General features: G+C 39.7%; 1 protein-coding gene across 1 annotated transcript; it reads left to right on the forward strand.

Moving 5' to 3' along the window:
• The first annotated feature begins 3258 nt into the window (after positions 1 to 3258).
• On the forward strand, positions 3259 to 7055 carry hmgn1b (high mobility group nucleosome binding domain 1b). Its single transcript, XM_069716665.1, has 6 exons — positions 3259 to 3469; positions 5418 to 5441; positions 5599 to 5628; positions 5720 to 5761; positions 5853 to 5960; positions 6048 to 7055. Exons 1-6 carry the CDS (start codon positions 3452 to 3454, stop codon positions 6093 to 6095), a joined length of 270 nt encoding a protein of 89 aa, XP_069572766.1. The 5' UTR covers positions 3259 to 3451; the 3' UTR covers positions 6096 to 7055.
• Positions 7056 to 13983: the final 6928 nt, after the last annotated feature.

The following is a 13983-nucleotide window of genomic DNA, read 5'->3' on the forward strand; positions in this document are numbered from 1 at the left end:
CAGTCTGGTTCCTCCTCCCAGTGCTCTCACAACTTAAAGAGGAAAAACGAGGGGGAGCAAAAAGGAGGGAAAGGACAGCAACAGGCAGCAGCTGTGATGGAAGGACTCCACCATACTCAACACAACAACAGCATTGTTATTTGAGAACTACCCTTTTCCCTTCCCCCTGCCCGTCCTTCGTTTTCTTATCCCTCTCTCCGTCATGTATACAGTTCATACAATATCTTTACAGTGAGACTCCTGCAGAGAGCTGCAGGATATGCTTTTCCAACATGATGATAATTATGTCTTGCGAAGCCAGTTGTGCAAGACAGGACAGAACTACAACTGCTTTCCATGTTGCTTTTCAGTTCAGTGTTCGTAGAACTTCCACCGTCATGCAGTAAGCTTTTGATGTTTTAGCTCACTTAAATTTTGCAGCACACTGATCCTCTATTTTGAATTGTGCCTGCCCTGAAGGCAAACAGACTATGCCCTAAAGCAGATGCCATGTCGAACAGACATATAGTACCTACATGTGATGGTTTAACTCCCCTGTTTGTGCCAGTTTTTCTTTTTGCAACCTCATTAAAAACACTTCCTTGTGAAGAGCATTAAGTTAATCTGCGCTATACTCTGTAGGCCTACTGCGTTCATAACGGGTTGTGGGAAGAGGCATTAGAACTCAAAGTTGAAACATAGCAATGGGAAAATACTTCGTTACAATTAAAATTCCTGCATTTAAAATGTTATTTCATTATGATAAGCAAAATGCATCACAAGTAATAGTAGTCATTTTGCGGAGGCACCCCTTCCGTCATATGTCATAACAAGTGGTGAACGAGTGTACTGTTAATGTGCTTTGCATTGCTTATGTTGTGGCAACATTAGCAGGGAATCATTTAAATACTTTATGTACTTTTGGCTGGTTCAGTCTGTTGATGTTTGGTGATTCATTTATATAAATGAAATTGGGAACTCTTCATTGTAACAAACCACCCATTTAGCATCCATAAACACAATATAATCAATACATTATTGTTTTGTAACAGAGTATAATTTTATAATTAATTGTAAGCAGATAATATTGATATTTTCAGTGTTTGTCAACAATTATAAATGCTGTAAGGCATACTTTCTATTATTACAACTGTGTTTTACGACAATGTCATTCATTATGAATACACTACATATTACATTCCATGTGTAGGCACATTATAGTAATCAACATAAATAACCTGGAGCAGTGGCTTTTAAATACATTTAAAGAGAGTTCCCTCTGAAATAACAGTAATAGAAGGTTTTCTAAATAAGGAAAGGTAAGTTGTGTGGTGAATTCAGCCTTAAGCTTTTAAGATGGTGTTTATAATGGTGCCTTGTCTTAAACTGGTCTTAAAAGGTCCGTCACATTCATTATATAATATTCACAGTATTCCTACATTCAAAGTAAGAAGGTGAACACAAACATTAGATAACTTGTTGAACTGGTTGCTGTCCTCACAGTTTACATTTGGACTACAGAAGATGATTTTGCTATAGATCGTGGATGCTTGTTAAAGTTGCTTGTTTTGAGTGGCAGCCAGAGATACAGGTACCTAATTTATGCATCACCCACCCTGTCCTTGTACTGCTGAGTAGGGCAGTGGGATGAAAGAAACTTCTGGTGTTATTATCATAATAATAATAATAATAATAATAATAATAATAATACTAGCAAGCATCAGCATGTGACTTGTGTCACACTTCTCTGCCCACAGGGAGCACACAGAAAACCTTTTATTTGAACAAACTGCTTGAATTGGAGTGTCAAAAGGAGATGGGCTGCTTGTCTCTGTTGCAAACTTTCAACCAGCTTTTACAACCTAAGGTCACTTTTTAAACTCAGTTTTATGAACAGAGTTGACTTATGTTTAATTTTGAAACTGCTGTTGTTGCCACATGTGAGCTAAAGTCAAATCAGCACCCACCTGTAGAGCCCAGGTACTGAGTGTATGGCACTAACATTGAACTGATTTATTGATCACTCACTTTTGAATCACGCCATACTGGAAAATAAAAGAATCCAACTCTAAGCAGTAATTTTTTTGCATTTGTTAGCTATTAAGTGTGACGTAAGCCGGAAGGGTACATCAAACAAAATCCATTTGGGTGGGTTGCGATGTTGACAAGCGGCCCTAGAATGCCACAAGTCAGGAAATGGCACCTCTCTGACACTCATGTCTGTTTGTTTAATGGTGTTCACTCCAGATAGAAGAGCAGCGGCAGCAGTTTCAGCAAGTAGTAATATATAGGAGAAGCGGAGAGAGAGAGAGAGATTTGCAGGTCCGAATTTTTATTTGTGCCATAGAAAGATGAAATGGATGTCTGTGAAAACATTTGATTTTAATTTCTAACAAGACGAACAAAATAAGAACCACCCTCAATATTATCTAAATGCATCATTGTCTCCTCTTCCAGCAATTTTTTTTTTAATTGAGATATTATTAATGATACATGCCTGCTGAAAGAATTCATTTTCAAGTTACACAAAGAGTAACTAAATTAGGATATAATATCTTATAGCACATTCATCAGACAGAAATAAATTCTGAAACCTGTCCTTTATTTGATCTGCGCTCTGACACGTGGTTTTCTCTTGCCAGTGGATATAGTGTCATTCACCCCGTGGAAGTGAATGAATGTCTCGCTGAAAACGTGTGAAATGACTTCAACACAAAGCCAAAGCACTTGTATCTACTGAAGTCATGTTTACACACCACGCACACATTGGAGCGCTGCGAGCAGGATGCAAATGAGCACGGACACAAACACGCGCGCTCGCGCACGCGAAGAGGTATAGCCTGCCCATACGCATCCTGTCGCCATTTTCCCGAGCAAAATTACAAAGACTTGGCCGGGGGAGCATACATCCATCCCTCTCTCAATCGTCAATCGCTAATACACTTGCCACTATTCTTGTATCAGTCGTGCTAAGGGCGCAATATGGGTTTGGTTTCACAAACATTCACAGATATGTCAAGGTGAAAGTTTTTGGGAGGGAGACAAATGCATTCCTCTTCGAGGAGGAAGGTAGCTTTTATAACAATTTTGCCTTCTGTTAAAGCAAACGGTGGCACAGAAAGACAAATAGCGCTTCATATCTGTTGATTGACGTGAGATGTGTCCACACAGGTAAAAGCCCAGATTTGAAATGGTGTCGGGCACCACGTTGTCGTCCAATCAACGCGCAGCGAGGGCGGGTTATACTGCAGTCAGTCAAGCAGGAACACTAACGGCTTGAATAGTGAGGGAGGGGGAGAATCCAATCCGGTTTAAGCTAGTTTTTCTTCCAATGGAACATTAACATCTCGTTGCGCCGTATTAGACTGTACTGGCACAGCTTTATTCAGAATATACCATTGTATTTTCTTCCGTATTCAATAACATTCTGCTCTTTTTTTTTTTTTTTTTTTTTTTTAAAAACAAACCAGCCATGCCTAAAAGGAGCAAAGTGAGTAGACCGATATATTTCATGCATTCAGTAATACAGTATTTATAACCCGCAACTGCAATTTGTAAAATGGGCTTGTTACAGTTTCCAGTCAGTTATTGAAATGTTGCTACAAATGTATCTTTTCTGCACCAAGTGAATGTCACCAGTGCTGTGCTTTGCAGCCAAGAGTTTAGTTCAGGATGTAGCGTCTGTTTTGATGTTATGGAGGAGCTGATTCTTGGTGTTTGTCTTTAGTGCAGTGATTATCTTTGCGCCAATTGTTTTTCCGTGTGCCGTTTTGTTTTTAAATAATTTCTCTGCAGACCGGTGACTGGATTTGTATTTATACACGTTTACTTGCAGTGTGGGACAAAGCGGGACTCGTTGCCTGTCGATAGAAAGCTTTTTCTGCAGAGAAAGTTGGCAGCTTATTGATTGCTTGCTATGGCGGTCGTCCCGCTGGATGCTGAAGTTTCTCTGAAAGAAAACGCGGACCGAAATTGAAAACGTCAAATTCAGTAATTCTTATCACTCAGTTGGAGTTGTCTGTAATGCTGTGCTTGTTATTTTCGTGTGGACACTTAAGTCTTGTTTGTGGTTTTCTTTTGGGCAAAAAAAAAAAAAAATAAAAAAAAAAAGACCCGTAATGTTTTAATTACGGACGTGTTTTTTTTTTGGTTTTTTTTCCATTAAGCTGTCGTATATATGCGTTGGTAATGCATGGCTGCCCTCGTTTCCACCGGTGAAAACGGTATTTCTTGGAAGGTGTTCGTCGTGTTAGCTCAGTGCTTTTCTGTGTATTGTCGGCTCAGGCCAGTTGTAGGTTATGCAATGGCGAGCCTCCGTCAGTACAGCGCTGCTCCTGTTGCTGGGGGTTCCAGTAGATTCTGCTAGCAAACCGACAGTCGCTGAGCATCTCGGAGTAACTCTTTTCAAATTCATGGCGGGAACTGACTACGCTATCGGACTTCTGCGAACACTGGCAGTCCCATTTATTACAAACAAATGGATGTGTTGTGAGAAGGCGGAGTCCCCCCCCCCCCACCTGCACTGGAGTTATACAGTAGGCAAATCAGTAACCGGAACCGGTAGAGCAACCAGCACGTAACGCCGTTTAAAATACATGATGTTATTATTTTATAGCATGATGTTATATAGTCTGACCTGGGCGCTCTCGTTAGGGAATTGTCGCTAGTTATTGCTTCCTACTGGTTGTAGAATTTGGGATTAATTTGGAAACTATTGGAGCAGCTTTTAACTATGCGTCGAGACAAAACCACATTTCGCAAAAAAAAAACCAACAACCGCTCAATTTCTACATCATTGAAAGTTGCCATCAACTCTGGTCCTGATTGGTCTGACCGCAGGGTAGCTGTGCAAATGGAAATCTGAACAGGATTTTACAGATTATAATCACAATGAAGAAAACTGAAGTTGTGAGCATTAGACTGGCTCAAGTTTAGTTTTCAGTATTACTCTGACTTTTGTAGTCCGGCATGGCAAATGGTACTTTCTCAGAAAATGTACTTTTTCAAGGAGCAATTCTGATGTGTGTTGAACTTTTGAGTTTTGAGTTTGTTAACTTTTGTAGTTCAGCATGGCAAATGGTACTTTCTCAGCAAATGTACTTCCTCAAGGTGCAATTCTGATGTGCGTTGAATGTAACTACACATGGAGACTAAACTGTTGAGCTTTAATGTTTAAACAGAGTTTTTTTTTTTTTATGTCCAGTCTATGGATTGTGTAAATTTGTTGCTAATATCTCAGCCAATCAAAATACCTGGTGTCAGTTAAACCAAAATTAAAGCAGGCTGTGTTGTCATAGGCTAATATTCTGCCTGGAAACGCCCACTTTTGAATTACATAACAAACACTCAAAGCCTCTCCCATCACCAATTAAACCTGCCAAAGCCCTGGCAGAAAAGTTTTCTTTAACCTGATTTTCTTCTTTTGTTTCCCCTCACAGACAGGTGCAGGAGGTGACTCAGCGGTAAGGAATAATCAGAACATTGTTTGACATATCTGTGATAAAAAAAATAAAAATGTAACTGTTTGTCTGCATACCCACCAGGGGTCAGCAACAGCCCATCAGTCAGCCACTGGTTGAAAACGACTGCTTAAATAATCTGCCTGTTTACTCTCCACAGCCCAAGAGGAGATCTCTCAGGTTAAAAGATGTGAGTACAGAAAAACCCAACTTGTCACAGACAAAATGCATGTTGTTCACTGCATTCTTAGTGTTGACCTTTATGCTCTTCTTTCTCACAGAGACCTGCCCCTACAAAGGCAGAGTCCAAACCCAAGCCAAAGGTGAGCCCTTATTTTGATTACTTCTAATTAGACTCACTCATCTGAACTGTTAAACGTAAGTGGCTAACGTGGTTAATATTTCTGTTTGCAGAAGGCGCCTGCTAAGCCTAAGAAAGCCAAGGAGGTGGAGAAATCTAAGCCTGAGGAGAAAGCACCAGAGGCCCCTGCTGAAAATGGTGAAGCCAAAGCTGAGGAAGAGGTAAGAGTTGCTCCATAATTTCTAAACATGTCAAATTAATTGCATTTCCATGGCAGAACCTTTACACTGTAAATTTGTATCTTCCAGGCATCTGCTACAGACGGAGCTGAAGAAAAAGATGAGGCAGCAGAATAACATCTCTCCAGCCACGTCTTTTACCAGTGCTCCCTGTACCTCTTTTCTTGTACAATTCAGGGGAATATTTTTATCAACTATTTTCTAAATACAGGTTTTTTAGTAGTTTGATTGTAGAGAACACTTTTTTTTAACAAAAGACAAAAAGACATCAATTTGGAGACTGGAATTTCATCACATCCTACAATTTTGCCTCACCATGAAAATTGCGTCATTGTTGTTACTGTCAGTGGATTTCATTTCAGTTTTAAATGTGAAGGCGGGGCGGGTGCAGGACAGGTTACCGTGTCAACACGCAAGCATGATGTTCACAGGAGCTGGGGCAACAACCGGAAGAGCTTGCCTCAGTGGATTACATTCCATATGTTTATAAGGGACAGTGTGTGTTATCTGGGCTGGGGTGGGGATGGACTAAGTCACAGGGCAACTCATTGTTTTCTTGTTTATAATGAAGAACAGTGTTTTAGAATGTTTGTAAGCTTTGTTCCTATTTGTTAACTCTTGTACTCATGCAGTTTTATTAAGAAATCTGATCAATAAACCTAAAATCTCTAGTACTGGAGTTCTCCCTTTCAGAACTGTGCATCGCGTGTGTTGGTTGTGTCTCTATTCTGTGATAGCATTGCAATAAATTTGTATAGCTGCTGTGAAAAGGGTTATCAATCTTTCAATATGCAGTGTGTAATGGTACATTGTAAGGATGGTAAAAATGGAATTTGTGTTCTTAGCCAAGCTAATGAGATATGTATGCATAAAAATAACTTGAAATTGGCTTCTTAAAGGCCACCAGACAAATTGTAAATTTTATTTGAAATGTCAAATGCATACCAGCAGTAGCAATATTCATGTGAGTTTTAGGTATCTGTATGAAGTACAAGTGTGCAGTTTCTCTTTGTTTATAGATGTACCTGTGTAATGATTGTTATCAACAAACCAATAAAACTCGATTGGTAGTTGTAATGCTGTTTCATTATGAAAAGTCTGTTCATCATCAAGACGAGACTAGAAACATTAACTCTTAAATAAAAGGCAAAGCTTGGTCCCACTGGAAAAGAGAAAAACAGCAAATGGTTTATGTTGTAACATTCTTTTTCTAGAGGAAATAGTGAAAGCATGATTTTGAACAAATCCTGTAAATAGAACCAGCGTCAAATTAACTACTGGTTTTACCGGTTCTGTTCTAAAAACTGATGAGAGACCAGTTTCAGCACCATGGACAGCTTCAAATTAGACCACCTTTATTTAGGTGTTTTTCGCATCTAGTGATTTATTTTCAACAGTTTTCCCAAATGACTGATAATGCTTGTTTCAGTGTAGTGAACAAACTAAAAAATATCACGAGTTCTTCATGACAATCATGGCAGCTTGTTCTCTACAGGCTGTGTTGGGATTGGTCAGCAGAGAGAGTAAGAAAAGTAGAGGAGGAATGTCTCCTTTATCTTCTCCCCAATGTAGCATTCATACAGTTTTCTGTTCAGCACTACACGTGCTGTGTATTTTCCAATTTACATAATATAATCATTACTCCAAATGTGTAACAAAAAAAAAACATCGGTCATGGCTAAAATTCTAACTGCGTTTAAGTTCAGTCAATGAAAATATTAATAATGCGTAAGCATTTAATTTGAAATTCATAACCTTATTTATGAATTGACTTTCTATTTCCCCCCAAAGCCTTCTCCTCACAACCACCTATGGGGAAATCTAAATTATGCATTTATTTGTTACCTGAAGTAATCAGAAATATACTGAGTTAATACTTCACTCTGACAAAAAGAATTACTGAAACTCTGAATCTAAGCTGCAAATAATTTGATTGCTTTTAGATCAAATTTAGTGGAAAGTGTTAAATCAAACTGAAAGAATTTGCTGACAAAGTTGAAAAGTTTCAAGTAAATCTGAGAAACCATTCAATTCAAAGTTAAGAAAAAGAAACAAGAATAAGAAATTAACTACATAAAATTCCTGGGGGTTGGAAAATAGATCCAAAACAATTACATGAACTCCAGATAGTTTGGTGATCCACTAACCAGAGGACATGACCAGTGAAGCGAGGAGGAAGACATTCAGAAGTAAACTGCTCAGAGACACAGACTTTAAAAATAACAGACCTGCTGCTCTTCATGGAACCCAGAAAGTTGGCATTCTCTCCGTGAGGAATATACCAATCTTAAAATGATTGGCAACAAATCCATCCCCCAGTTTGATATAATCCAAATCTAACATCAGTTTCTACAACACAGGCAAAGTGATGGTGCAAGATCCTCAGGCGAAACTTGAACAGTTTAAAAGAGACTTTGGCAGACTGGAACCTCTTGCTGGCCCACACAGCCTCCAATAGTCCTGAACCAACCTGCTTCAACAGCCCAGTATCAGCTGAGAGTCTCAGCTCAATACGCTACACTGACACGTATACAGTATCTTTCCCTCCTACAATTGGACCTAATAGAATTCAAGGAAAACAAACTGTCCAAGCATGACACAATTCAACAACTAAAACACCTCACAAAACGGTTTTAAGAAGAAACCAACTGCTGTTGGACAGTTGAGAGAAAAAACAAATCACTCTCAAAGAACATATGAATCTCTCAGATATGAACTACGTCAGATGAGAACAGAGATGGAGCAGTAAGACACACTTCTTGTCAATATGAAGGGGAAACGGCTGAGAATTAAACAACAGAGCAGGATGCTCAAAGCCAGAACAGACATAGGTTTACCCTGTAGCCAGGCTCCACAGTCAGATGACCCAGCCCTTCACAGAACAACACCGCTCCTGAAGTCATACACACATCTCCTTGCCCAGTGAGAGGAGAACCAATCACAGTGGCATAGGGCCTTCTATGTTACAAGCACCCTAAAACTACCATCCTCTTTGACTCCAGTGGCAAATTCCTGGAGCAGAGACATCTGCTCCTCTGTCAAGAGTGGCAAAGTTCTGGTGCTCTCACACAGACAAGGCCCTGTAACTCTTTTGTCATAGGTCAGGGAGGGAAGAAAGGGTTGCAGAGGTTATCATCAAGGTGACTCCAAAAGAATACAGAGTTTCCCAGGGTTAACATCAGAATCTCCACACTACTGCCACGGACTGACTTTCCCAGGGACCTAAACCACAACATGAACAGAGTGATCACTTCAGAGCATGCAACACTAAACAAAATCAACATGGCCCATCATCCCACGCTGACACGAGCGCTTACAGGCCATGTCCACCTGAACTGGGATCATGTCTGGATGTTTGCTGAGGACCGGAGAAGAACAACAGCCGACGAAGAGCTTCCAGTCCCACCCTGACCTAAGACCACCACAGGGGAGCCATGGACAGCAGCACACACTGCACTGGCCAAGGAAAAGAAGACTGTCATGTGGCACAACCCAGTCTACAAACGACCAGCCTACGAGAACGCATCATATCAGAGCTCAAGGAACCAGGACCCAGCCTACCAGAGCCCAACCTGCTAGAGTCCAGCCTACAAGAGCACAGTGCAGTGGTGTAAGGCCTGCACATCTGGAGCAGCATACTATGAGGAAGTGCAGGCTGACATAGTTCAAGCCATGGCACCCCCCGGCAGGTAGCCTGCCTATGCACAGGCAGTGACCAACCACACAGACATATAATAATAATAATAATAATAATAATAATAATAATAATAATAATAATAATAATAGTCATTATTATTATTATTATTACAATACTGTTTCCTGTGCCTTCATTCCTCATTATATTTTGGTAATATTTTGTCACATGATTATTGATTAAATCTCTATCGTGCTTCATGGAGCATTCAGGGTCTCTGCTCTTTAACCTTTGGACTGACATGCCCAGACGCAGCATTCATCTCTAATGATATATGTAAATATGTTGTATTATTGTAGTAGTGAATCATGTACAATGTTATCCTGTTTACTATAATCTTTGACACTTTGGCAATATTGTTTAAGAAAATTAAATTGAATTGAATTGAATTCAAAATCAAATTTTATTTAGGCCACTCATTGTGCAGAAAACGTTGCAATAAGAAGCAGAATCCTTGATTGGCTAAATCAGCCTCATAATGGTAATTGATTAATTGAAGAGAGAGGTGACTATATTTACTCTTTTTTGAAGAATAAAGAACCCACCATAAATCAAAATCTATGACAATTGGCAGCGATTGGGATTGTCTACTCATGTGGACTGTTGTTTAATCATATGATCTGCTGTTAATTCGTCTCCAGCTGGTCCAGATCATAGTTAAAAGGATAACAGACTGTTCTTCAGCCATTGCTATGGCCTGCTTCCCTTATTAAATTCAACTTTATTTATATAGCGCCAAGTCACAACATAGGTTATTTCATGGCACTTAACACATTAAAGTCCTTACAGCAAGACTTTACAATATTATACAGAGAAACCCAACAATTCAACAATTCCCACATAAGCTAGGAGGGAAAAAACTCCTCTTTAAGGGAGAAAAACCTCCAACAGAGGGAAGAAAAACTCCCTCTTAACAGGAAGAAACCTCCAACAGAACCAAGCTCAGAGGTGGGCGGCCATCTGCCTCGACTGGTTGGGGTGAGAGGAGAGCAGAGAGAGAAAAGGACAGCATAGAGATAGAAGAGAAGAACTGTTGGTGGAGATGACAAGCAGAGACATGCAGCTCCATGACGGGACATCTGCAAAAGAAAGAAGAGAAACTATGCGAGCGAGGGAACTGAATGGAGACAACAGACAATAAGCAAAAACTGTGGAAGAGAAAAAGACAGTGAGGTACGAGTCAGTTAAAGAGTAGGAGGAAAGAAAAGAAGCTCAGCATGTAACGAGGTCCCCCAGCAGCCTCGGCCTATAACAGCATAACTAAGGGTTGGTTCAGGTCCACCTGAGCCAGCCCTAACTATAGGCTTTATCAAAAAGGAACGTTTTGAGTCTAATCTTAAAGCTAGAGAGGGTTTCTGCCCCTCGAACACAAACTGGGAGCTGGTTCCACAGGAGAGAAGCCTGAAAACTGAAGCTCTGCCTCCCATTCTACTTCTGTAAACTCCAGGAACCACAAGTAGACCAGCATACTGAGAGAGAAGTGCTCTGCTAGGATTATATGGTTCCATAAGATCTCTGAGATATGATGGAGCCTGGTCATGTAGAGCTTTGTAAGTCATCAAGAGAATTTTAAATTCTATTCTTGATTTAACAGGAAGCCAGTGAAGAGAAGCTAAAACTGGAGAAATATGATCTCTCTTGCTAAATCCCGTCAGTACTCTTGCTACAGCATTTTGGATCAACTGCAGGGTTTTTAATTAGTAATTTGGACATCCTAACAACAAGGAATTACAATAATCTAGCCTAGAAGTAACAAATACATGAATGAGTTTTTCTGCATCACGCTGAGGAAGGATTTTCCTGATTTTATTAATATTACGTAGATGAAAGAAGGCAGTTCTGGAGATTTGCTTTATATGCTGTCTAAAGGACAAGTCCTCATCAAAGATGACTCCAAGGTTCCTCACAGTGGTGCTGGAGGCCAAGAAAAGACTTAGATTAACTAAGTGATTACAGAAAGAGTTTCTGAGGTGTTTAGGACCAAGTACAATAACTTCCGTTTTGTCTGAATTTAGAAGCCAGAAGTTTTTGGTCATCCAGGCCTTTATGTCTTTTAGATATTTTACTAACTGATTAGTTTCATCTGGTTTTATAGAAAGAATTAGCTGAGTGTCATCTGCATAGCAATGTAAGTTTATGCAGTGCTTCCTGATGATAGCTCCTAATGGAAGCACGTACAAAGTAAAAAGTATTGGGCCTAACACTGAGCCTTGTGGAACTCCATAATTAACTCTTGTTTGTCTGGAAGACTCATTGTTCACATGGACAAACTGGAATCTAAGTAGTATAAGTAGGATTTGAACCAGTCTAATGCAGTTCCTTTGATCCTCATAATGTCTTCTATTCTCTGTAATAAGATCGTATGATCAATCGTATCAAAAGCAGCACTTAAGGTCTAGAAGAACAAGTACAGAGACGAGTCCATTATCTGAGGCTAATAAAAGGTCGTTAGTAACTTTCACCAGAGCTGTTTCTGTGCTATGATGAACTCTAAAGACTGAAAATCTTCAAACAGACCATTCCTTTGTAAATGATCAAAAAGTTGATTTGCAACAACTTTTTCAAGGATTTTAGAAATAAACGTCAGGTTGGAAATTGGTCTGTAGTTTCCTGAAACAGCTGGATCAAGAGTCGGCTTTTAAAGTAAAGGTTTAATTACAGCCACTTTAAAAGCCTGCGGTACATAGCCAGTTACAATAGATAGGTTGATCTGATCTAATATGGAAGTATTAATTAAAGGGAAGACTTCCTTAAAAGGTTTAGTTGGGATGAGATCTAACAGACAGCTAGAGGATCCAGATGAAGAAATAATTCTAGTTAACTCAGAGAGCTCAACAGGAGAGAAATGTTCCAAGTTTACATCTGGTCCTACAGTTGCTTTCAGGGCTGCTGTGCTTAACATCACATCAGTGACTGTGGCAGGAAGGGTCGGCCCGATTCTCTCCCTAATAATGAGAATTTTATTGATAAAGAAGTTGATGAAGTCATTACTGCTGAGAGCTGAAGGAATAGAAGGCTCAACAGAACTGTGACTCTTTGTCAGCCTGCTACAGTGCTGAAAAGAAACCTGGGGTTGTTCTTGTTGTCCTCTATTAATGATGAATAATACTGTATAAAGTCCTTACGAAGAGCTTTCTTATATAATCTTAGACTTTCCTTCCAGGCCAGGTGAAATTCTTCTAAATTAGTGGAACGCCATTTCCTTTCCAGCTTTCTAGTCGCCTGCCTAGCAGAGCGTAGTTCTGAGTTGTACCACGGAGACAACTTCTTCTGGTTCATTACTCTCTTCTTCAGAGGGGCGACATCATCTAGAGTTGTAGCAGAGATACTGCAGTGTTTTCTACCAGATGATCCACTTGTGTGGGACTAAGATCAACGTAGATGCCTTCCACTGCTTTAACACACGGCATCGAAGAGGATAAGCATGTAACTGCTTCCTTAAACTTGGCCACAGCATTATCTGAGACATCTACTGTAGTGGGATTTATTCCCACATGCTGTGTAGTCAAATGTTAATAAGAAGTGGTCCGACAAAACAGGGTTTTGAGGAAATACAATTAAATTTTCAGTTTCCATGCCATACGACAGAACCAGATGGAGGATGTGGTTACCACGGTGAGTGGGTTTATTTACATTCTGAGAAAAGCCTATAGAATCTAATAATGAGCTAAAAGTAGAACTGAGGCTGTTGTTGTCCACGTCAACATGAATGTTAAAGTCTCCCACTATCATCACTTTATCTGAACTCAGCACTAAATCAGATAAAAAGTCAGAGAATTAATTTAGAAACTCTGAATAAGGACCAGGTGGGCGATAAACAACAACAATTGAATCGGTTTCTCTGCTTTCCAGTTTGGGTGTGAGAGACTAAGAGTCAAACTCTCAAATGATTTATAACTAAGTTTAGGCTTTGGATTAATTGATAAACTTGAGTGGAAGATTGCTGCCACTCCTCCTCCTCGGCCTGAATCTCTAGGAATATGATAATGAATATGACTGGGAGGAGTTGCTTCATTAATACTAATATATTCTTCCTGTTGCAGCCAGGTCTCTCTGAGACAAAGTAAATCAATCTGATGATCAGTTATCAAGTCATTTACTAACAGAGATTTAGACCAGAGAGATCTGATATTTAATAGTCCGCTTTTAATTGTCAGATTTTTTTGATCCATTAATAGGATACATTTTTATTGATACATCTTTTCTTGAGTTTTTTAAATATAGGTGGTCTGGGTACAGACACAACCTCTATAGGATGTTGAATGTTTTGGGTGAGTGATAGCTGTAAAGAAGCTGCAGAGGAGCTGTAAG

This window comes from Brachyistius frenatus, unplaced genomic scaffold, assembly GCF_029030835.1.
Source record: "Brachyistius frenatus isolate BFR_SWC_R1_liver_20210118 unplaced genomic scaffold, ASM2903083v1 Contig_161, whole genome shotgun sequence".
In the NCBI taxonomy this organism is placed as follows: Eukaryota; Metazoa; Chordata; class Actinopteri; family Embiotocidae; genus Brachyistius; species Brachyistius frenatus.